The sequence below is a fragment of the Equus asinus genome, chromosome 28 (genome assembly GCF_041296235.1).
Source record: "Equus asinus isolate D_3611 breed Donkey chromosome 28, EquAss-T2T_v2, whole genome shotgun sequence".
In the NCBI taxonomy this organism is placed as follows: domain Eukaryota; kingdom Metazoa; phylum Chordata; class Mammalia; order Perissodactyla; family Equidae; genus Equus; species Equus asinus.
In genome coordinates this window covers 24,942,091-24,966,381 of record NC_091817.1, presented here as the reverse complement: position 1 = coordinate 24,966,381, position 24,291 = coordinate 24,942,091, and the positions used below count along the sequence as shown (strand labels likewise).

At 62.0% G+C, this 24,291-nt stretch overlaps 1 protein-coding gene across 1 annotated transcript; it reads right to left on the bottom strand.

Moving 5' to 3' along the window:
• Positions 1-469: 469 nt before the first annotated feature.
• On the bottom strand, positions 470-20,420 carry MMP15 (matrix metallopeptidase 15). The gene is made up of 10 exons (XM_044761610.2): positions 20,102-20,420; positions 9,521-9,669; positions 8,730-8,858; positions 7,214-7,521; positions 6,738-6,899; positions 5,268-5,521; positions 4,742-4,880; positions 3,621-3,771; positions 3,370-3,485; positions 470-2,437 (listed from the first exon to the last, which is right to left on the bottom strand). The coding sequence occupies exons 1-10, from the start codon at positions 20,261-20,263 to the stop codon at positions 1,971-1,973; spliced, it is 2,037 nt and encodes a 678-aa protein (XP_044617545.1). The 5' UTR covers positions 20,264-20,420; the 3' UTR covers positions 470-1,970.
• Between the last annotated feature and the right edge of the window lie 3,871 nt (positions 20,421-24,291).

Genomic DNA, 24,291 nt, shown 5'->3' with positions numbered 1-24,291 from the left:
TGGGCACTGTGTCCCCTGCGTAGAGGGGAACTTTCAGGATCTGAAGTGGCACCGGATCCCATCCCTCTTTCCTGTCCGAGCTAGTCTTCAGGCTGCCCAGAGCCCTGTCTGGATGGGTGAGGGGGCTGGGGGGCCTGGCCTGGTCCTCCCACCCCTCCTAGATGGGCAGGCCGTGGGGGTGCCAGGTTGTCCTTTCTCACCATGAATGAATGGCCAGTAAATTCCGGCTCCTTCTCTGCCCCACCCACCAGGGCCACCCCAGTCCCAGGCCCAGCCCCCCTCACTCTCCCCCTAGCTCTGCCCCTCCCAGGGCCATTGAGAAGGAGCCCCTACAGAACTGGGAACAAGGTCTCTCTGGCCTGGGGGACAAGCCCCCTAATCCCAGCCGGTCCCCCCCAGCCGGCCCCCTTCACCTGCAGCCCCTCTGGCTGTGAGCTGCAGACCCAGGCTTCTGACAAAGGACGCACACTCGCCGGCAGAACAATTTAATCAGTGCAGATTATTTACAGAAAGAAACATACGGGGGTGGGCACTGACCCCCCCTCCCCTTGGCTGGCTCTCTGTTCTGAGGATGGAGGGGGAGGAAGCTACTGGACCTGTGCTGGGGCCAGCCCATGAGACGCCCCTCCCTCTGGGGTCTGGGGGTTCTGGGCGGCGGACAGCTTGCTCAGGGCTGGGGAAGAGCCGGCTGTACAGTACCATTTCCGCGGCAGCCTCACCTCCCGCCTGCCTTGGGGAGGAAGAGGGGGAGGAAGCGTCTCCACCCTCAGGGCTGAGCCCAGGAGGAGGGCAGTCTCCAGGCCACAGGGGGCCCCTCCAGGCTCCACAGCCCCCTCCCCCAGTCTGCACGGAGGGATGCGCTGCTGGCCTCTCCCCACCACTGTCCCTTCTCCCAGTGCCCTGAAGGACAGGGAACCGGAGGGGAGGAAGCCCCCAAGCCTGGGGTTGTGGGCCCCCACACCGGTGGGCAGACGCCTGTGGACATCCACCACCCCGGCCTGGGCAGCCGTCAGCCCCTCTCTCTCCAGGGTACACGGGCAGCTGGAGGCTGAGGCTGCAGGGTTCTGAGAGCCCTGAGGATGGTGATGTGGGTGAGAGAGGGTGGGAGGGGCCCAGGTGGGTCATAGCTCAGAGAGGAGAGAGTGGACAGGGGCCGGAAGCCCAGCCAGGGGTGGGGGGCGGGGGACGGGCTCCTGGGTTGGAGGGGCCTTGGCAGACCCCCTTTGGTCCTTGGTAAGGCAGGCCCAGGGCCCCTTCTCCAGAGAGGGAAGGGGGTGTGGGCTCAAGGGGTACGTGGGAGTTGGGGGCTGCTGGCCCCTCGCTGGCAGGGGTGCGGCGGGGCTGTTAGGCACAAGGAGCCGGGCTGCTGGGGTTGTCAGAGGAGCGCTGAGAAGGAGCCAGAACTCAACACGGACTCACGGCCAGTGGGCCCCCTCCCCCTGCTGTCCCCTCCGGCCTGGGGCTGCACTGGGGGAAGGGTCTTCCTACGGCAGAGAGGCTCAGGGGCTGGAGACCCGTTGGGCCCCACCCGTCTCCAGAGCCCACGGTCGGCCCTGGGCTCAGGGCGCAGGGGATCCAGGCCGGAAGAACCTCCACAGCTCTTCCCACTCTTCCGAGTCAGCCTTGTAAGCCCCCACTCCTCTGGCTGTGCGAGCAGAGCGGGGTGGGGGCCTAGCTCCCTGTCCGGAGCAGAAGGACATTCAGGAAGCGCTAACCCCTGCCCTGAGGGACCGCCCAGTCCAGGGAGTAGAAACAGATGCTGAATTAGTGTGCAAAAACAAAAGATACCTGGGCATAAATAGACGACGGAGGCAGGGCTGGCGGGGATGTTGGAAGGCCCGGAGAGCCCCCACCCGGGGGCCGAGGGAGCCACTGAAGGCTCTTGCTGGGCACCCCGAGGAGCCATCTCAGAACCACAGGCGCCACGGCCAGCCAGGCCCCCTTAGCACCGTGAGGGGCAGGCAGGGGCGTCAGACCCACTCCTGCAGGGAGCGCTTGCAGTAGAGGAGCACGCGGGGTGCGCCCTTGCGCTGCATGCGCACCAGGGCGTAAGTGAGGCCCAGGACGCAGAGCAGCAGCAGCAGCGGGGGCACCAGCACCATCACCATGCTCACCGTCCGGGTGACCTCCTCCATCTGCACCACCACGCGGCTGCCCCCGTCCCCATCCGTGCCCACCCCAAAGTCCCCCTCTCCGCCGCCCGGGCCTGCCGCAGGGCCCTCGCTGCCCTCCTCGCTGTCACCGCCCGCCCCGGGCTCTGCACCCCCGTCGGGGTTGAAGGGCGGGCGGGCCACGTCGGGCCATCGGGGTCCCGGCTCCACGTGCTCTTGGCAGCCCATGAAGTCTCGCAGGATGGATTTGGGGTAGCCAGGCTCCATTCGCAGACGCTCGTTGTCGAACTTCCAGTATTTGGTGCCCTTGTAGAAGTAGGTGTAGGCTGCGGGGGCAAGCAGGCCGGAGTGGCGTCAGGCTGCGCCCCAGCCGCCAGCGGGAGAGCCTTGAAGAAGGGTCTTACGGCCTGCCAGGTTGGGGGCTGCGGTCAGGGGCCCTGCGACCCCGTCCCAGGACTGACTTCACCCCCCACCAGAGAGGCCGGTGTCCTGCTCACGGCCACACAGACGTGCTGCAGCAGATCCGAGGTGAGGCCTGGCACTGCCTTGGACCAGCTCTGTGGCCTTGGGCACCTTGCCCAAGTCCCAGGAGCCCCTGGGATGGTCCGGGCATGAACCCCGGGGTGAGTCTATGCTCCACCGAGCAGTGAGATCAGAGCAGCTGCAGTGACACCATCACAGAAGCCGTGCGACCCATTGAGCTTTGGCAAAGGCAGCAGGGTCTCCCCCAGGCCTGAGGCCCAGGGCTAATGGGTTTTCTTAAACTCACCAGAGACCCTGCTAGAGAAAGAGAAGCCACAGCTCTCTGTGACTCAGTTTCCCTTCCAGGCGGGTGAGTGGGCACCCTGCGAGGACTCTCACCCCCATCGCTCTGAGCCAAGCTCACTCCGCTGGGGCTTGCAGCTCCCTGCGGGCTGCCCAGGGGCAGGGACCCTGTGGGGAGCAGGGCTGTTCTGAGCACCAGCTCAGAACACGGGCAGGCCTGGGCCGGACCCCGAACTCCACGATGCCCCAGCTGCAGGATTTGAGCCTTTTGCTCAAGCTTTCTGCTTTAGAGGGGCTGTCTGTAAAAAGGGGATGGTGCCAATGCAGGGAAGACCAGGAGGTGACGCTCTGAGAGCTCCCAGCCCAGGGCCTGTCACAGCTGTGTCCCCCATATGTGCCATCACACCGCCGGGCGACCTCGGGTAAGCCCTGTCCCCTGCATGTGGAGGGGGCATGTGAGAGCTGGGCAGAGTGCAGGGGCTGGCCCTGGTACCTGCGTCGTTGCTCAGGAAGGCCCCTTTGGGGGAGGTGGGGATCCCCTGCCAGACACTGATGGGCTTGGGGTAGCCGGGGTCTCCGCGTTGTGTCTCCTCGTTGAAGCGCCAGTACCTGTGACCAAAAGCACTGGGCTGTGAGCCTGCTCGGGCTGAAGCCCATCCCCACGGGCTGTGGGTCCTCTCTGGGCAGGCCTGGGGGCAAGGGGCCCTGCTGAGGACTTCTCCTTTCAGGGGAAGAGGCGCCCACCTGTCCTCTTGGAAGAAGAAGGTGTGACCCGTGGGCTCCCACCAGATGGCCGTGTCGATGTGGTCATAGGGGATGCCCAGGCCGTAGCTGGTCAGCGGCTGGGGGTAGCCAGGCTCCAGGTTCGCTTCTCGGAAGAGCCAGTAGCGGTCACCTGTAAAGACAGACCTGGGGCTGAGGGGGGTGTATGGGGAGGAGACACAGGGCACGCTATTCTGGGCCCACAAATCCATTCGCATCCACTGCCCCACTCACCACACACACAATCACACTCCTACCCTTGCACACAGGACAGGAGCTGACACCCACACACCCACAACACACAACATAACTCCCCCGTGCATCTCACACCCTACGCTCACACACACCTGTGACACTCCTTTACACGATCACGTCACCCGCTCGCACCTGTACACACATCACCCAATAACACGATACATGGGCCTGCATTCCCATGTGAATGTCCATCCCCCGCCCCCTCCAGTTCTTGTACAGAGAGAGGAAAGATGGGGAGCCGTGCCTGACCTCTGGTCTAGGGGCTGCATCCCGGGGGCACCCAGTGCATGGCCCAGGGCTCCCCACTTTTAGTGTCAGCCCAGCCCTGTCCTCAGAGAACTCCTGTCTTGTTGAAGCTCAGGCCAGCAGGGCTGGGGACACAGCCTATCCATCAGAGGGTGCTGCGCTTGAGGCCCTCCCCAGGGAGGCAGGCCCCAGAGAGAGAGCTGGTGGGGTAGGGAGCTCCACTGTCCCTGTGAACAGACCACAGAAATCCTGCCCCAGTGTGGATTCTGGGGACCCGTTCTTATGAGGAGGAGCTGCAGAAGGCACAAGAGGCAAGGAAAGAGGGAAACGAAGCAGAGCCCCTATGCTGTAGAAGAGGGACATTCGCCCCAAGTCAGAGCAGCCTCTGGCCCCCAGGGTCGCCCCCGGCTTCTGTCCACCTCCCCCACCCCGGCCTTGCTTCCCGGAGGACTCGTACCCCCAGGGTGAGCCCACAGTGGGCGACAGGACAGGACGTGACACAGCCTGTCGCCCCCCTCCTCCCTTGGGCCTGGCCGGGTCAGAGGCCAGGCCAGAGGTCAGGGCAGGAAGGCTGCCCAGCCCCTCCCCCTACCCCAGCTCACCTTTGAAGAAGACGAAGCGCCCGTCTTGGCGCTCGTAGGCAGCGCTGATGTCACCGGGCAGCCCACGCCAGAAGTGCCCGATGGGCATGGGGTAGCTGTCCAGGACGCGGTTGTGCCGGACACGCCAGAACCAGCGGCCCTGGGGATGGCGTGGGGTCAGCGGACAGAGCGTGCAGGCCACCCAAGCCTGGGAGAGGGCCCTCCTCATCCACTCCTTCCCAGGTCATGGAAGGTCCCGGGGGAGCCCACTGAGATGCTGAGGGGCAGCTCAGAAAGCCAGGGCCCCACCAGGGACAAAGGCTGTGGGGGTGGACCCCCATGTGACCACAGGCAAGACCTCGGGCTGGTTTCTTCTTGGTCTGGGGTCCAATGGCTCCCAGGGGCTGCACAGTGAGGGGGGCTGCGCGGTGACCGGGGGCTGGGGGTACCTGAGCAGCCAGGTGGGGCCAGGCTCAGGGGGTGGAGGTGCTCTCCCGCTCTGGGCCTGGGCCAAGGGGCTGGGGGGTGGCACGGGCAGGGGCCAGACCTTGAACACAAACATCTCCCCACGCAGCATGGCCACTGTGTCAAAGTCCCCGTCGCAGATGTTGGGGCCATACTGGTCAGGCCGCTCTGTGGCTCGGGGCTGGGCTGGCGGACCTGGCTTCGGGGGCCGCTCCGGCTTGCCGCCTGGCGGTGGTGGCTGGGGAGGTCTGGGGGGCCGATGGTCGGGCCGGCCTGGCCGCCGGGGAGTCACAGTGGGGAGGAGCCGGGTAGGCTGTGGCTGACCATCCGGGGTGCCTGCAGAGTTGGGGTGGGGAGTGGGAAGTGAGGGGGTTACCCTGGAACCCAGCCACGATACCAAGTTCTTCTACTCAGTACCCTGGGAGCCTGGGACCCCCAGCCTGTGGAGACATGTGCCCCAGGGGCAGGCCCACCCAGGTGAAAAGTCCCGTCTGTCCACCACAGCCCCCTCCCCACCACACCTGCCCTCACCCTCAGGGGGACCTCCATCCTCCTCCAACAGCCCCCTCCCCATACCTGCCCTCACCCTCAGGGGGACCTCCATCCTTCTCCAACAGGCCCCTCCCCACACCTGCCCTTACCCTCAGGGAGACCTCCATCCTTCTCCAACAGCCCCCTCCCCACACCTGCCCTCACCCTCAGGGGGACCTCCATCCTTCTCCAACAGGCCCCTCCCCACACCTGCCCTCACCCTCAGGGGGACCTCCATCCTCCTCCATACAGTCCCCTCCCCACACCTGCCCTCACCCTCGGGGGACCTCCATCCTTCTCCAACAGGCCCCTCCTTGACCGCCCCACACTGGGCTTGGGTCCCTGCGCTCTGATGCTGCCCCTGGCTCCACTTCCCTTGGGGACGGTCCCCTCAGGATGCCAGCCTCCTCCGGGGAGACTCCGGGAGGCAGTGGACATTCACAGAGGAAAGAATACAGTTCTGCGAACTCTGTCCAGTGCCCATCAGGTTACCAGGTCACTGGGGATACAGTGAGGGAGTGTCTGTCATGTGCCCACCAGTGCCTGACCCACTGAACTGGCCCTCGCCACTGGAGGCTTTCTCAGCTAGGGCCTGGGAGGGCGGTGCCACCTGCCTCAAAGCCACTGGGAAGTGAGAGATGGACAACACTCAGTGGAGAGTGCGGACAGGCTTGGGCTAGGAGCAACAGTGGGAGGAACGGGGTCCTGGGACCCCAGGGGCACCCGCGGTCTAATAAGAGTATCACTGAGGCTGAGGAGGAAAGGGGGTCAGTGAGGGTCTGCTGAGCCACCACGAGGGCTCTGGGTGCGGGCCCTGGGCAAGGGCCAGGCCCTGGCTGTGATTTCTAGCACCACCAGTTACTCCCTGAGTGATACGGACAGGTCACTAATCGTCTCTGGGCATCAGTTTCCACGTCTACAAAATGGGGACAGCAGTGGTACCCATGCCTCGTGGGGTGGAGCTGAGAGCAAGCGTGCAGAGCCCGCCCCTCCCCCCCCAGCTGCCTGCGCCACCGCTCACCGTAGAGCTGCTGGATGCCCCGGAGGTCGTCCTCAGGCAGCTGGAAGTTGTCGGTGTCCATCCACTGGTAGAAGGGCGCCATGATGGCGCTAGGGTTGCTCGAGTGCTCCAGCCCCAGCGCGTGGCCCAGCTCATGCACTGCTACCAGGAAGAGGCTGTTCCCTGCAGGGGGGCAGCAGCATTGTCAGCCCTGGCCTAGCCCGGGACCTGGCCCCCCCAAATGCTGTGGGCTGAGGCTGCCAGAGAGCCTGCCCTTGCTTCACTCTTCGAAGTGGCTGAGCTGCTCTGACTTCTGGGCCTCTAAGTGCCCCGTCTGAGAAATGGGTACAATGATACCTTCTCTTCCCTACCACCCCTCGGAGATCACGGGACAACAGAGAGCAAGTGCCGTGCTGCAGAGGACGGCACAGGGGAGGCTCTCCCCTCCTAGCCCTGGGGCTCTGGCTCTGCCCCCCGCCCCGGCCAGCTGTCCTCACCGTGCAGGTCAGTGCTGGAGAAGGTCCAGGGCTCGTCGGCATCGAAATGGGTATCCCCACCCAGCCCAGGGCCAGGGAAATAGGCGTGGGCCAGAAAGCCACCCGTGCCATCAAACGGTGAGCTGTCGCCGTGGAAGCCAGAGGCGAAGAGTACCATGATGTCGGCCTCCTTCTGCCGCCGCAGCCGGATGTCCTCGTAGGGCACCTCCTGGAAGACCAGGGGAGTGGCCTGCTCCCACACTTGGAAGGCCCTGCGCACCGCCTCCAGCGAGTGGTACCAGCCCAGCTTCTCCGTGTAGTTCTGGATGCTGCAGGGGGACACGGACACGTGTGAGTGAGCCCCAGGCCTGGGCTCCCGTCCACCTCCATCACCCACCGGGCTGGGCACAGGGGCACATGGTCCCAAGGAACGCGCACAAGATCCAAGCGGGTTCACGGACAGTGCCCGTCAACACTGACCCTTAGTTTACTCTGCGGTGAGTTCGAACAAGAGAACTAAGCTGTCAAACCCAGGAGTTCATTAGGCTGTCACCGAATAAAGTTGCACTGTGCCAAATAAGCTTATTTTAAGTAAGAAAAGCATTAAATAAATGTATAGGTGATACGTAGCCAAGAGAAAGACCTAGAAAGTGGGATGCAAATGCCTGAGGTTCAGGAAACAGAAGCCAAGTGGTTCTGAATGTTGGGCTCCAGGGTCAGGCCAACCCGAGTTCAAGACCGGGCTCTAACGTTATCTGTGTGGCCTTGGGCAAGTGACTTCAGTGTCTCTGAGCTTTAGTTTCTCCATCTGTAAAATGGGAAAAGGAGGGCAGCGCTTTCCTCATGGGGCCTCTGTGAGGATTAAATGAATTAGCTCATGTCGCACATGTGTGACTGAGCCTGGGTGTGATAAAAGCTTGAGGAGGCCTGTTCTCAGACGTATAAATCAGACTGAGCTTCTGTGTGCTGGACAGAGCTCCACGACAGCGGCTGGACCGCAAGTCACCCTGGGGGCCTGGGGTCTCCGTGGCTGCGGGAGCTGCTCTTCCTGGAGAGATGGAGCTCGGGTGGGGCCCTGGCTGGACGGGAACAGAAAGGGGAGCCCTTGGGGACCACCACATGGCTAGGGGCTCAGAGGGGCTTCTTGCCCAAGGACTCAGCAGAGAGCAGGAGGGTCACTGAGCCAGGGTTTCTGCAGGTGACTTGCTACCTGTTCGGCTCACAGATGCAGATGCTGGCATCCCACCTGGAGGACCCAGCTCTGAGCTTTGGGGGGCCCCAGTGTGTCCTGGGGCAGGAGCCCCTCTGGGCCCTGGGCTGCTGGCAGGCAGGGGCAGGGAGGGGAGGAGGACAGAGCAGAAGCAGCCCCCAGGGTCCCAACCTCCTCTGGAGGGAAGCCGCCTGGGCTGTGGGGCCCAACTCGGCGCGTGGGAGCCGGGCAGACTGTCCACGCCAGACCCCGGGAGTGGGCTGCTGGGAAAGGAAGCCCTCCAGACGAGCCCCCGGGAAGGACGGCCTGCAGGCAGCCGGGCCCTACCTGAAGGTCAGGTGGTGGCTGCTCCACTTCCTGCCAGTGAGGGCATAGCGCCGTCGCCGCCGCCGCAGGTTGGCCTTTACGCGCACCCCGAACTGGTCTGGCACCCCGCAGCGGGGCCGCTTCATCCACCTGGGGCGCAGAGCAGGCGGTGAGCACACGCCTCCCTCAGCACCCTGCTCCTGCCTGTGCTGGGTTGGCCTCCTCCAGGCCCCTCCTGCCTCTGCCCCTTGGATGAGTGTGTGGGGTGGGGGAGACTCTCTGAGCTGCAATCTCCTCATCAAGAAAACAGGTACAAGGATCTGGTACCAAAAGACTGAGCGCCCAGTAGTGGCTCTGCCGAGCTGAGACCCCTCTCACCAGTGTCACCCAGGAATGGGAGAGTGACTCCTGAGGCCCCCCCGTCCTTGGCACGTTATGCAGTGTGCACGCTTATCAAGGACGTGGCCTTGGGTCACATCCCCTCTGTCAGGTTCAGAACAAGGCCAGCTAGGATGTCCCATCCAGGGTATGTGTGCTGCACCTCTCCACTCCCATGCCTGTGGCAGACATCACTAATCAACCCTCTGTGCCTTGTGGCCAAGCCAAGATTCAGCCTCAGGAGCTCTCTCAACACAAGGCTTTCAGCAGCGACTCCTAACCAATCAGAGCTAGCATGGGGGACTGAACCATCTGCCATCTCTTATCTGGGCCCCTTTTTTCTGGAGACTCCACATGCCAAGCCCTCGTCAGAGCAGGCCAGGCAGAGGGCAGGTGCCAGCGAGGTGTGGGAAGGGCCCGACGGAGGGACTCACGCCTTGGTCTCTTCATCCAGCACGCCAGTGACAGGGATCCCATAGAAGCGCTGCATCTCGGCGAGGGCAGAGGCCAGGATCTGGGCGGAGCGCAGGGTGGACATGTGGCGGCTAGGCTGGGGCAGGTAGCCATAGAGCCGCAGCCAGTTCTGCAAAGGAGAGGCCATGCCATGGTCAGCAGGACCCGGCACAGCCACCTCCGTGCAGGACAGCCTGCACCATGCCACCTCCATCGGGTCAGAGCTGCACCTCCTCCTGCCTCAGCTCTCACCCCTCATTCCTCCCATCCACCCGAGCCCTGCACCTTCTGCCTCAGGGCCTTTGCACTTGCTGTTTGCTGCCCAGAGTGTTCTCCCCTAGACATCCATCCTCATTTTCTTCAGGCCTCTGCTTCAACCTCACCTTGAGGGAGGGGTGTTCTCTGACAATGCTATGTAAAAAAGACCCCCCCCCCCCCCCCGCAACCTGCTGTACCCTGCACTCCCTACCCTCCTTTCCTGCACTTGTCACCATCTGACACACAGTGTGTTTCACTTGGGTGTTATTTATCCTTTGTCTTCCCCCTTTAGGACGGAAGCTGTGTCCATGAGGACCATCCACAGTAGCTGTCCTTATTACTGCACTGGCTCCTCCTGGCTGGGCCCCCTCCCACGCCAGGCCGACTACTGGGGACCCTAAGGGGTTCAAAACCTCTTGAGGCCTAACCAAGCACGAAAACCATCCCCTTCACACTGCTCTCCAACAGACCCTAAATCTCCTGGAAAGAGAGCAGATGGGTTCGGACAGCCCACCCAGGGCCGAGAGGGCGGGACAGGAGGCCTGAGGTCCAGTCCCTGCTTTGTCACAGACTCTCTGTTCTCTCTGGCCTGTTTCCTCGACTGCAAAACAGGGAAGGATGGGGCTTCTGGGGGGTGCGATTTGAGCAAGACAGCCCTGGGAACAGCAGCCGGGGCACAGTGAGGGTGCCGTCCGCTTCCAGAGCTTGTTGACCAGGTCTCCTCATCCATCCATCCACCTGCCCACCCTCCTACTAAATGCTCCTGGGCGCCCCCTCTGTGCCAGCCGCCATGCCAGCTGGAGGCTGTGGAGGACCACGGCTGGGGGGCCTGACCTCCCTGGGGAGACTCGGTGCACCCAGAGGAATGCACACCTACGAGTCTGGAAGCAGACGCGACCGTGAGCGGGAGGGGACCTGAGGGGCTGCTCTCTGAGGCTTGGGAAGGGGAGGCCTGTGCATCATGGCTCCACCAGGCAGGATGGTGGCCAGATGTGGTGGCTGCTCTGGACGGACAGCCACGTGTCAGCCGGCCAGGGCCACGCTCACACCTGTCTGCCACCAGTGTCACATCCAGCTCCTCAGGTACTTGCTCCCCCAGTGCCATCTGCCAGCCCAGCCCTGGTACCCGGCCAGGCCCCCGGTGGGGACAGGATGCCCACAGAGCCTGGCCCAGCAGTGCCCAGGCTGCCTTGGGAAGGAGCGGCTTTCTGAGCCAAAGAAGCTGCCAGAGCCGGAGACAGGACGCCCAGGCACGGCCTCCGAGCCTCGCAGGGCCCAGGGAAACAGCCAGAGAACAAGGAGGCCGAGGCACGGAGCTGAGAAACAACCCTCGGCTCTGGTGACAGAGTGGGGACAAATCCCGGCCCAGCCACTTCTGAGGTGTGGCCTCCCCGTGCCTCAGTCCGCCATCAGTGAAAGGGGTTGTGTTAGGACCTGCTCGTCTCCTCGGCATCGGGGAGGGTTTCACGGGGAGTCCACACTGGCGCTCCGCCTTGTCCTGGGCAGGGGAGAGCGCTGAGCGGGTGTATGATCGATGAGGCTGGGGCCTGTCTGGCTGTGCCCCGAGCAGCTGTCTTGACCTCTACTAAGGGGGCTGAGCGCTGGGCAGCCTCAGGTGAGGGCAGGGCAGCTGGGGGAGGTGGGAGCCCTGGTGGCCTCCCCCACTGACCCCCTCACCCCTCTGGTCCAAGGCTCCTTCCTCAGCTCCACCAGATGCTGGCAGCATCCTGGGCACCCTCCCTGTTCTTCCCAGGCACAGAACACCTTTCCTGAAGCTCTGTATATGGAAGGGCGGGGGTGGGGGGCAGATGTTGACCACCCTTAATTAAGGACATGGTTTTCCTGAAGAAGCTTGGAGACATCTAGAAGGCAAGGTCATGATGCTCTAAAAGTGAAAGGAATCCAGCCGGAGTCAGGGGAGGTGTGCGGCCGCCTGCTGACAGATGAGGGCACCTCCACATCACCTATTTGCATAAGGTAAAAATATCTCAGGGAGCGCAATCACAGGCCACCAAGGGGCTGATTAGCGGTGTCTGCAGAGTGACGGGGAGGCTCGGGCTGGGGCCCTGGGGAGGGCAGGGGGGAGCTAGACATATGTGCAGCGAGGAGCTCGAGAGCCCAGCGGAGCGCAGGAGGCAGAGGGGCCCCTCCATCCCAGGGGCAGCTCAGGGGCTGACGGGAAGGTCCCAAGGGTGCCTGTGGACCCTCCTTCACACAGGCAAGTCCCCTGCAAGTCCCAGGGAAGCCAGGAATCTCCAACTCAGTATCAGTCAAGCCTTGAACTCTCAGCCTCCTGGTGACAAACGCCTCGGGGACATTGCCAGGGTGAGAAGCCCAAGCTGAGGACCCATGGCATGGGTGGCCTTGGCCCAGAGCAGCCGAGCCCCAGATGACAAGGCGAAGAAGCTGACGGAGGCTGCCTGACTGGCAGACTCGTGCTCGGGGCTGAATGCCAAGTGCCAGTCCACCTGCTGGGCGGCGGTGGACACCACCCGTGGGGCTGTGGGCTTTTCCTCTCCCCAGGGTCCGGGTCTTGCCACCCTACTTGCTAAGTGTGACAAGCCTGGGAGGTGAGGCCATGGAGGGAGAAGACAGCCTGGGACAGGGGTGAACAGGTGCATGGCAGGTGCTGCCGCCCCCGGTGAGGAGGGGCAGCTTGCTGAGGTGCTCTGTGCCATGGGACAAAAGTGAGAGCGACCCCCAAGGTCATGACCGACCTCCGGGTCTCACAGTGGGGGAGGGGCTGTGTCCAAGCCCCTGCTGCTCCTACTGCTGGCTGCAGACTGTCCCTTACATAAGGGGCCTCGTTCTCTTCCCTGTCACCTTGAGTCTCACAGGTGGGGTGAGCCAAGCAGGTGAAGCTGCTCTCTCCAGTGGGGAAACAGAGGCTCGGGGAGGTCAGTAAGTGGCAGAGTAGGGGGACCTCCTCCCTGAGGGCCACTGTCCAGTGGGAGGTAGGGAGGGTTCTGAAGGGGTTCTGGGGTCATGAGCCCCTCCTCCCTGTGGCCCAGGGTGGGAGGCTTGCTGCAGGAGACCCCACCCACCCTGGTTCTCTCAGTCAGTTCTTTCTCGAGCTCCAGATCCCATTGCATAAGTGTGCATAGAGGCTTCAGGTGAGTGGCTGGCCCAGGCAAGGAGATGTGGGGCCACCAGGAGTCTGAGGGGAGAATGCGGGCCCCCTGACCCTCCAGGCTATAAAACACAGCAGCTGAGGGCTGAGATTCTGCCAGAGGTCAGGCCATCCATTCTCATCATCCCACTCAATGCCCACCAGTACCTCTGAAAGGTAAATATGTTGCCATCCGCATTATACAGAGGGCGAGGTTCAGAGAGGATGAGTGGACCAACCAGGGTCACACAGCTGGTCTGGGCTAGAATTGGAACTAGTAGGCAGTGCTACTGGACCAGGCTGTTTGTGAAGGAGCACGAGCTCCCCTTGGCCTGAGGCTGAGGACACTGGGCTCAGGTCCTTCTCAGGAACAGTGCCCGGCACAGCACCGGGGGAGGGCGTCTGATCCTCCCCACACCCCACATCTCTGACAGCGTCTGGGCACAGGGCCACGTCAGCTGGGCTGCCCCCCAGGACTGCTGAGACAACACCAAGGCAGGCCCACAGAGAGCATGTGTCTGAGAAGGAGCCGCCGCCAGATCAATACTGTGCATTAAGCAGCTGTGGGGGGTGGGGGTGGGGGCGAACTCCATGCTGCCACCACAGCCAGCCCCTCCAGCCAGCTCCCCGGGCTCAGATCAGTGGAGCTCCCTCCCCCACGGCCTTATCAGACCCCGTGCGATAAGGACAATCTCTGCTGGGCTCTGCTTTGCTTCTGTCGCCCACGGCTCTCTGCAGTCCAAGCAGACCCTGGCAGGGCTGCCAGCCAGGCACAAAAGGAATCTCGTTGGGCCTGCCGGTGATGGACCCGGACCCTTCATGGCCTTGTGAGGTCCTCACCGTGCCCATCTCCCGTGGCCTGGTCTGCCGGCTCTTGGGAGCAGGCCAAGGCCTCGCCCGGCTCCGCACTCCCAGCCATGCTGGGCACAGAGCTGGGGCTGAATGGGATGCTGCATCCCGGAGCAGCCACAGACCCTGCACAGGCAGGGCACGCACTCCAGGCCCATCGGGCCCACCTCTGGCCAGGGGATCTGAGTCAGGAACCCGTTTACCAGCTAGGTGAGCAAGACCTAGGCTCATCAGTCTCAGGCCAGAAGGGACCTCAAGGCCATCAAGTCCAACTACCTCACTGGAGCCTCCACGGACCACAGCCAGGCCCAGGCCTCATCCAGTCTGCGCCCCTGCAGAGACAGGGCACCCCCTGCCACCGAGGTAGCCCATCCCGTCTTTGGGCAGCAATGCCTGTTAGAAAGCTCCTCCTCGGGCTGAGCAGAAACCTGCCACCCAGTGGCATCTACCCCTTGGTCCTGACCGTCCGCATAGCGGGCCTCTGAGTAATGGAAGAGGGCTAGACAACTTCTCTGAGCCCCTGTCCCCTCCTTGCAAAACGGGGTCAAAACAATGGCTCCCCAGCTGCCCCCCAGGGATGAGAACACAGATGACACAACTAGCCCCAAGGCCGGTGAAGAGACAGGGCCCCAGGCCAGGCCACCCCGTCCTCGGTGGGGCATTTACTACGTTTAGAGGCAGCATGGTCCATATCAGGCAGTTCTAGAGGAACACACTTGCTTTACTTGGGGCTCAAGTCTGCCCCCCACTATGGGAAAGGTGCAGGTGGGGCTCTGGGTGGCGAGGAGGGCGGGCAGGGTGGGGGAGGGCCAGCCGGGAAGCAGGAAGTAGACGTCCTGGAGATCCTACCACTTCTTTACCCTGTGGCCTCCCAGCCTGCCCCGGCACTCCTCAACCTGGAGGACAAAAGAGACGGGCCTTCTGGCCAGTGGGCAGGCTGAACAGAGCCCTGATTGCTTGTGGTTTCAAGGCTGGCTTGGGGCCAGGCCTTGGGGCCTCACCTGGAAACCCCCTTGTAGGTATCGTCTCCTAGATGGGGCTGTCCATGGGCAGAGCCTGCGGGGTTGGAGAGGCGGAGGCGAGGGCTCCAGGCTTCCCAGGCAGCTCGGGCCCCACCTCCATGGCCTCCTTCCCCTGGGCTCAGGCCCAGTCCTGGTGGCACTTTCACAGGACGGCACCCGGCCTCTGACCTGCAGCCTTTAACCCAGCAGCACAGGGGCTGGGAGCTCAGGCTCCAAGCCAGACTGACTGGGTTCAAATTCCAGCTCTGCCACCCCTGCCTGGGGAATCTGGGCTAATTTCTCTCTCCTAACAGCCTCAGTTTCCTCTTCTGCACAATGGGGTTAATGATGGTACCTACACTTACAGGGTTACTACCAGGATTAAATGTGAAAATGCTTACACCCGGAGGCCATGCCCAGGACAGAAGTGAATATGTTGAAGGTGCTCAAAGAGAACACGTGACCCTCAGTGGTCCCCATGTGAGGGACGCTGGGCACGGTGTTCAGCATTTCACATGTAAACGCACTGAATCTCCCCAAGAATTCCACCCAGTAGATACCATCACTATTCTTATTTTGCAGATAAGGAAACTGAGGCTCAGGTTCCAGACTTGCCCAACAGCAAATGCCACTTTCTTCTCACTGTCACAGTCTTGCCACCATTTTGCAAGCACTTCCTATGTACCAGGCGCCATGCTCATAAATGCTGGTCATGAAGTTGAGCTCTCCCCCTTCCAGGGTGGTGGTCACTCCCGGGAGAAGAACGAGGTGGCGCCCAGGGCCAAGGGCTAGTCCTGGAGAGCTGATCCAGACCCTGGCCTCCAGGCTCCACCATCAGATACAGGAGGATGTGGGGCATCTCCAAGGGCCAGCTAATGGCTGGGACCCAGGTCCTCATCTGTCTGTCCAGATACTGAGTTGGGTTGAGTTGGGTCTTCTTGCTCATTTCCTGCTGTTTCCAAGAGGGAATGAGATCTGGCAAGAGGCGTCCCTCTGTCTCTCTGATCCAGGCCCAGGTCGCACAGCTCTGCTGCTCTTGCTGCAAAATCTGTGCTACTTCCCCCGAAGGGTCCAGACATCCCCGGAACCAGTGTTCTGGGGAGCGGCCTCATGCAAGCCTAACTGCGGGGGCTTGTCCAGCCAGAAGGAGCCTGTTGTGTACCACAGGCCTGGGAGGTTCAGCCACTTTCAGGGTCCCAGGTCCTCACATGCATCAGTGGTGTCCTCCCAGGATGCTCGTTGTGATATAGAAGGACCCAAGCAGAGAGTCCCCAAGCCATCTCTGCTTCTGCTGACTCACAGAACACAGCTCCATGCCCAAGGCAGAGTTGGCCACAGGGCTTGGAGGGTGGCCGGCTGTGTGAGCCACGTAAATCTTGGGACGATACTGAAGATGCCATTTGTCTTAGTCCATCTGTGCTGCTGTAACAAAAATACCATAAGCTGGGTTGCTTATAACAACAAACATTTGTTTCTCACAGTTCTGGAGGCTGGAAGTCCAAGGTCAGGGTGACAGCACGGTCAGCTTTTGGTGAAGGCCCTCTTCGTGGCTGCAGACTGCTGACGTCTTGCAGTCTTCCCACGGCGGAAGAGGCAGGGGAGCCTCCCCGGGCAGCTGTTATAAGGGCACCAATGGCCCTCGTGACATAATCACCTCCCAAAGGCCCCCCTCCAAACAGCATCACCTTGGGAGTTAGGCTTCAACATCGGAATTTTCGGGGGACACAAACATTCCGTCTATGGCACCGCCTTTAATCTGAGCTGGGAAGCAGCAGCCACCACAGCTGGCCTCAGGCTGAAGTCAAATTCCCAGCTGGGCAGAGGTGACGATGGCAGGGAACAAGTGGATCAAGCGACAAAGGGGCATGGGGGAGGAGCCAGAACCCAGGGCCTGGCAGGGAGGGCAGCACTGGCACTCTGAGTTGGCGTCAGAGGCCCTGGGCAGCGTTGAAGGGATTTCGGAGGAAGTCTTCTTTGGGGGTCTGTGTGTGTTTCTATGTTGTCTGCTTCCCACCCTCCTTGGGGCGGCGCAAAGGCAGGCGTTGCACCCAGGGGTGAGCGTGGGCAGGCGGGACAGATACAGGGTTCAGACAAGGAGCACACACTGGGCTCTTCTCTGCAAGGAGGCCGCTGACTGACCGGACCCCAGGGCAGCCCCAACGCAGGGACCTGGCAAAGGGCACAGCCCAATCACATCAGGGGTCCCCGGGTGCACTGCCAGCCCAGTTTTCTCTGGGTTTTGAAACAGCGTATGGAGAGAGGTGGTTTGTTAGTAAGAGGAGAACAGACTAAAAGCAGAGATGGGAGGGAGGAGAGAAGATTCTGCTTCTGTGGGCTCCCACGACAAGGCCATCCCATTACCCCTTCTCCTCGAGGGTGGGCACGGGGCCTCTGTGGTTTCTGCTCCATATTTAAGAAAGAGCATTAATAAAGAGTGCACCAGTGGGGCCCCCAGGAGCCAGCATGGAAGCTCGGCAGAGAGGGGAGCACAGGAAGCCCGGGGCTGTGGCTCACCAGTCAGACCTGAAAGTCAAAACCAGAATTCAGGCTGACCCTCACCCCTCGTTTTGCTCATCCTGCTCAGCTGCCAGGTAGGGGCAAGGAAGATATGCAGGAATCTGCTCAGGGAAGGTAGGTGTGTCTGCGCTTTAGTTGCAGTGGTGCCACACCTGTGAACTCTGGCAGCCTGAGTCACCTCCAGGGGCGGGAAGGGCTGAGGGCCCGAAGTTGTTCCTGGGAGAAGGGGGTGGGGAGGAGGAGGAAGAGACCAGAGCTTCTCTTGTGAAAGCCAATGGCACGTAAGTGGGCTAGGTGCTGTGGCCAGAGAGAACAGGATGGAGATCTGAAGGGGGGCCCAGACGCTCAGGCCAGGGAGGCAGGAGCTACAGCTGGCACCTCCGTCAGGAGGGGCTCAGGTCCATGCAGGGGAGGGGGCCTCCAGTCCAGGATGGCTGGAGCCCGGGCCCTGACATCCAAGGGAAGGAGTGAGACAGGGCAGAGTAGCTCAGTGGTAGCTTCCCCAAGGAAGAGAGCCTTCTCCGCGCTGGGGCCTGGCAGGCTGCAGGTGTCTGCCGGCTCCGGCCGCATGCAGGACTCCCCAGCTCCTTAGTGACGAAACTCCTGTGCTTCCTGCCCTGCGAGGGAGGGGGCGGGGCAGGGGCTGGCCTTGGCTCCATCACCAAGCTGCTCAGAGAAGGTCCCATGACCTGAGGTCTGGAGCTGTGGGGATTCAGGGAGGGAGGATCCCTGGACTCAGGGTGCAAGCCAGGCCCAGGAGGCTCTGAGGCTGGTCTTCGGGGACAGTTCTCCCACAGCCTCCTGGCAAATGGGCTGGCTCCTGAAGCCACTGGACTCTGGGCCCACATCCAGCCAGACTTGATGGGACTCCAAGAAACAGCCTGTACCCCAAAGCCAACCCTAGGATCTGGGCAGCCCACCTTCTCTAGCCCTCCACCTACCTTGGCTTCCAGCATTCAAGGGTTCCCTGAACCTTCCAGAGTCTCCTGCAGCAGCAGCCCAACCCGAGCTTTACCCCAGAAGAGGGGCTGCAGGTCAGTCACAGATTCTCCAGCCAGTGCCACCACAGGCTGAGGGCCAGGGTCTGTGGCCCCAGTGCTGGCCCTGGGCCTAAGGGGACTCCCTCAGCTGGGAGAGGAGGAGGATGGAGGAGCAGAAGCCAAGGAAAGAGAGAATGAAGCCCCTCAGACCACAGGTCCCGGCGGCCCAGCTCCCAGCCATCTATCTATGATGCCGATTCACAATGCATGGCCACCAAATTCCAATTTGGTCCGTAATTGCTTCCTGTGCAGAGATGCGACTCCTAAATAGATTATAAACTCCTCCAGGGTGGGTCTGTGACTTGCAATTCTTTGGTACTCCACTCCAGAGAGTGGCAGGTGGGCACAAACAGCCCTCTCTGCCCAGTACCTGGATGGCAGGCTGAGGGGCGATCTCCACCAGCAGGCGCCCCCTGTAAGCCCCTGCCTGCCTGTGTGAATGGGGCGGGGACAGCAGGACCGGGCAGGGGCTGGGCTCCTACTCTGCCTCCTGCCAGGGCCTGGCTGCCTGCAGCTTTCCCTGGCCAGGCCAGGCAGGGAGGGCAGGGCAGGTGGGGAGCTGGCTGGGAGGTGTAACTTGAGCCGGGAGGAATTCCCTGCCCTTCCTCCATGCTTTTATTAAAGTAGGGCGGGGAAGGGCAGGCTTCCATCGGAAAAATCTCCCAGGCAGCCGGGGAGGTGGGGAAGCCGCCGAAGCCGCCGGGGGCTGGGAGGGAGCACCGGCAGGCTGCAAATAGAAACGGCACTCAGGCCCGCAGCCCAGGCGGCAGGAGGCTCCAGGCCGGCCCAAGGGCACCGAGGCCCGAGCCTACGCGGGCGGGCGCAGAGGCGAGGGTCCTCCTACCTCCCCGCCCAATCCCCTCCTCTCCTAGTCCGGAGCAGGGTCTTAGAAGTCGGGAAAGAACGGACCCCGCTTTTGCTCTGGGGCCACGGAGCTGGTGCCCTTACTATCCCTGCCCCGGAGGACGGCGCTAGGCGACCCCATGGAGCCGGGGGAGCTGGCTGGGCCCAGCTCTGCGCCAGGAGGCCGGGCCTGACCACCCGAGGGACCCATCCAGGGATGGGGCCCCGTGGGGATGTCAGGCGGGCTCCTGGTGAAAAGATGTTCGGAGTCCGCCCTCTCCGACCCGGGCCTGGGCGTAGGGGCGCTGGAGGGAGGAAGCGCTGGGGTAGACGGGGTCTCTCTCTTGGACCCCACCTGGCCGTGGCGCGGCTTCCGCGCAGGAGCCCAAGAAAGTCGCCAAAGCGCCCCCGCAGCCCAAGTCTGCTGCCTCGGAGGTTCGCACTCCTTCCTCCTATCCGAGCCCGCCGCGCGCGACTCAGTGTCACCCAGACCGGAGGTTACCTAGGCGGTAGTGCTGCCTGCTCCGCCCGAGGTGCCCCAGGGCAGCCCCCTCCCCACTCGCAAAGAACGCCACGGCGCGCCCGCAGGTCTCTCGAGGAATCAGCCGCCCGGGAGGGAGGGAAGGAGGAGAGAAGGGGCTGGGGACGGCAGAAGAGGCTCCCGGGAGGCGGTCTGGGGCGCATCAGTGCTCAGGGCAGGGCTGTAGCGGTGGAGAGGGGGCGCGAGCCCCACGCCCTCCAGGGTTTTGGAAGAGGTGCGCCGCAGAGGGCGAGCTGGGGAGGGGCAGCTGGCCCGGTCCCCTTTCTTCCCCGCCCCCATCTCCGGGACAGGGTCCTGCCTCCGGGCCCCCCACCTCCCAGCCTCAGGCTGCGGGCGTGGCTCCCTCCCCACCCCACCCCCAAGGGCCCCAGCCCGCGGCGCCAGGCCTGGGTGGGGGTCCTTACCTCCGCTTTGACTTCTGCGTCCTCCGCCGCCGCGCCGCGGCCCAGGCAGCCCAGAAGCACCAGCAGCAGCGGCAGCATTCGCGGCCGCGCCGCCGCCTCCCGGCCGCCGAGGAGGCTGCCCGCCCGGCCCGGCCGTGCGAGCGCGCTCCGGTCGCTGCCCATGCTCTCGGCGCCCAGCCCGGCCCGGGGCGCTGCACGCGGGGCTCGCCCGCCCGCCGGCGCCGGGTCCCCGCACGCGGCTCCGAAACTTGCGACGCTCCCTGGCTCCCCGCCCGGCGGGCGCGCGGCAGCCCTCCCGGTGCCCGTCCCCGCCGGAGCCGCTTAGGTCCCCTCGGCAAATTCCCACGCCCGGGGAGAAGCGGGCAGGGCAGGGCCGGGCGCGCGGAGCCGGCCCGCGGGGGAGGGGGCCGGCCGGAGCCGCCCGCCGCGGGGTCCCGCAGCCTCGGCGCCCGGGGCCCGGCTCTTGAAAGCAAGCGCAACTCCCGAGCCTTTGTCTGGCTCAGCGCTCCGGCCGCCCGGTCCCGAGGCGCCCCCTGCGCGCCCAGCTCCCTGTGTCCATGCCCGGGCCGGGCGCTGGCCGAGCGCGCGCCTCCCGCCCCGGGACTCCGCTCGCCCCGCGCCCGCCGGGCCGGGCCCCCGCGCAGTGCCGGGCGGCGGCGCAGGGAGCCGCTCCGAGCGAGCGAGCGAGCGCGCGGGCAGGGAGCCGGCGCCCGACGTCCCCGGCGACTTCGGCGCAGCTCGGGGCGCTCCCGGCCCTCCGCCCCGCGCCGCGGCCGCGCCGCTCTTAAAGGGCCAGCGCCCTCCGCGCCCGGACCCGGCGGGGCCGGGGGCGGTACCTCAGCCGGCGGCTTCTGGGTAGCAGGTGCCGGCCGTGGAGCCGGACACGGGGCCCTTTTACTCTTTCCAGGCGGCAGGAATCCTCCCCAGCCCGCCCCTATCCCGCCCATCCTCGCTTTAGGGGAGCGGGGTTGACCCCCCAAAGCGACTTCCCAAGAGGGAGGGAACAAGGAAAATGAAGACTCCTTTTTCTCCCACCTAGTGGGTGGGTGGGGATACTGAGGCAGCGGTGGGGAACAAGGAGAGACGGGGTAGGAGGGACCCGAGTCTTGCCTTAGGCTAAAAAAAAAAAAAAAAGATAAAAATCTAGAGATTCCTTGGTCTGAGGCCTCTTTTTAAAAGCCTCGAGGCATCGGGGCTGGCCCCGTGGCCGAGTGGTTAAGTTCGCGCGCTCCGCTGCAGGCGGCCCAGTGTTTCGTCGGTTCGAATCCTGGGCGCGGACATGGCACTGCTCGTCAGACCACGCTGAGGCAGCGTCCCACATGCCACAACTAGAGGAACCCACAACGAAGAATACACAACTATGTACCGGGGGGCTTTGGGGAGAAAAAGGAAAAAATAAAATCTTTAAAAAAAAAAAAAAAAAAAAGCCTCGAGGCATCTTTGGCCCTTCCGTGACTTTTCTGAGTTGTGACTTTTCTGAGTTGCGTGCAAAGTGGGAGGGTGGGTACCTTGGGTATGCAGTGCGGTGGGACAGGGCACTGGTTTAGGAGAGACATGGTTGCAGTCCTGCGTTGCCACTTACTGGGGACATGGAGATGAGCAAGTTACTTAACTTTTCTGAGCCTCCATGTCCTCACCTGGACCTCACCTCCCATGGACCTCACCTGGTGAGACCAAGGGCTGGGGTGAGGGTGGGTATGCTTCTGGTTCCTGGCCTAGTATGCATTAGGTATCCAGGCAGAGGACACTATTTTTGGCAAGTGAAATGTGACAGTGTGGCCAACAAGGTGCTGGGCTGGTGGGCAGCTTCCTTGGGAGGGAGCTTAAAGTGCTAGATTTAATTCTATTCCAGGAGCAGCTTGAGATCCAGTCGGTGTGGGTGCAGAAGGCCTGAGCTGAGGGCCCTAGGTCTAAGGTCCACAGGGGCTACGTGTCCAGACCAAGGGCCGTCCCAGCCCAACAGACTGCCGTGGGGTCAGGAGGTGAAGGCACCTGTGAGGGCCCGAGGGCGGAGAACCTCCCTGTCGTCTGCCACCTCCCAGCCCAGCCCAGCCCAGAAACTGGAGCTTTCCTTACCTGAGGGCAGGTTTCTCTAGAGCAGGCCCTGGGGCGCCCAGCAGCCTTGCCTCCTGGAAATCAGCAAACATCTGGCAGAGCTTTAGGACTGGCCTGTCCACCCCTCTGCCGTGTGAAGAAAAAGTACTGTTAAAGAGAACAGACCAAGTTAAAATGGGAAGATAGATTTTATTAAAAAACCGTTGCTATAGGGGAAGACAGACTCCGGTATAGAACTGGGTCCAATTCTGAATACAACCAGAACAAGTGGGAATTTATAGACAAGGAGCAAGTTGGGGGGTGGGGACTGGTGGATGGAAAACTTCTAAGAGGAGACACCAAGTCTGGGGGATTCTGGCTGAAGGCAGGCGGGGTGATGGGAGATCGGCTGGGGGTAGTGGGGACGCAGAGTTTGATCAGATATCGGTGGGGAATTCTCCTAAACTGACTTAGCAGGGTTCTTGCTAAAACTGGACTCTACAGGAAGTACAGGGAGAGGCCTTGCTGCGGAGAGGATTCAAGGGAGCCTGACTCAAGTTTGGTCAAGCCAAGAGTCTTCATCAGGCTCCCTTCTTGCTCAAGGGAAGAAGAGGCCGCCTTCTTTCCTCTGAACAACAGGAGTCCATTTCTCGTTTGCTCGCTTTTCCCATTTGTGTAGAACCAGAGGAACCATCCGTTGAGGCTTGGTGACAGTTGATAATTGCTGTGCTGTACGACCCGCAAGACGTTCAATGATAGGGATACTTTGAAGATAAATGGAAAGGTCAAGATTTGAGGTTGAATTGATCTGTGTGCCTGACTTGGTAGATCATCAGGGATCTACCAGAAGAAGTCCCAGGACCTGTTATTCTTCCTTGGTGGTGTGAGCGCCGTGGCAGTGATGCACAATTTCTTCGTTGACCTCTGGAACCTTCCTGCGTATGGCAGAGATGGCAGGTGGATTGCCAGCAACAAAGGGGGAGCAGTTGCTTCTGATCACTGTGCAAGTGCCGCCGTCTGCCGCCAGGGTCAAATTGAAGGTGAGGCAGTTATGGAGAACAGCACACTGGGTTTCTTGAGTTGGCGAGCCACCAGTTGGAGGCCAGTGGTGGTGTTATCCAGGGACAAGGTGAAATGCTCCGGCCATGAGTAAGTGCTTCTGTTGTTGAGTCTAACATCTTGAGTCAGGCGATAGAGTCCTGGGGATGGTACCCAAAAGGTGGCAAACCTTTCCCCCAAAAGTAGTAAGGTTGTGGATGGGACGTAGGCCCAGTTCTGTAGCTGTTTTTTCTAAATGGCCTCCCCAGGAACCGAGATCACCTACAAGGGTGTCTGTGATGTCCTGAATATCTCATCTTCCACTAGTGAGAACAAGGTGAAGCTGAGGGAGTGATTGTTTTAGAGACAGCTTAGGAAAGGAAGAAGATGGTGGGGCTAGAGTAGGATGAAGGGCCCGGTAAGATTGGCAAGGCAGCAAGATCCCATCCAGTTGGCAGGTAACAGCCGGTAAGATTGGATTCCACAGACAAAATGAGAATCATCGAGAGTTAGCCAGGAGTCATAGAAATAGTTATCTGATGGCCAAGAGTAACCAAAGAATGTTAATTTTGAAAGCAGAGAAAGGATTTGTCGGATGTCGTCCATATGGTTGGGCTGGGTCTGAGAAATGAGGCTGGGAGGGGCAGTGGGACATTTCCATTTATATGAGGGATAGCGGCTTGGGGGTTTTATGTTGACTTAGTGACAGCTGGGTAAGTGTCTTGCTGAATGCTCATTCTGAGAAAGAGGCCCATGGAAGAATTACAATGGAAGCCGACCTGACCGTGTGAGTACAGACTGGAATAGGTGCGGGTGTTCCTCACCGTTTAAAACGGCAGAGGGAGCAAGAGGAAGGGATGATAGCAAATCAGAATCCTGACTGATCACAGGGAGGGTCTCCAGCCAAATGGTCAGGATAAAGAGGCAGAGGAGAAAGGAGGGACCCAGGTGCATCTTGTTCCTTGGTCTTAAGTGGAAGTTGGCTCCCTCCTCATGTCATCTACTTGGTCCAATGGTCTTGGGGCAGCTGTCTCTCTTGGCTGTCCTCTGCTCCTGGAGTCTGTCCGTAGAGCCTCGGTTTGAGGTCTCCACTTGGAATACTCCAACAGTCCAAATAG

Coding starts and splice junctions, on each gene's coding strand:
- MMP15 (XM_044761610.2), bottom strand. CDS start 20,263: ATGGGCAGCGACCGGAGCGCGCTCGCACGGCCGGGCCGGGCGGGCAGC. Junction 7,522..8,729: donor AGCCACCACCTGACCTTCAG/GTAGGGCCCGGC, acceptor GTCCCCCTGCAG/CATCCAGAACTACACGGAGA. Junction 5,522..6,737: donor GGGCATCCAGCAGCTCTACG/GTGAGCGGTGGC, acceptor CCAACTCTGCAG/GCACCCCGGATGGTCAGCCA.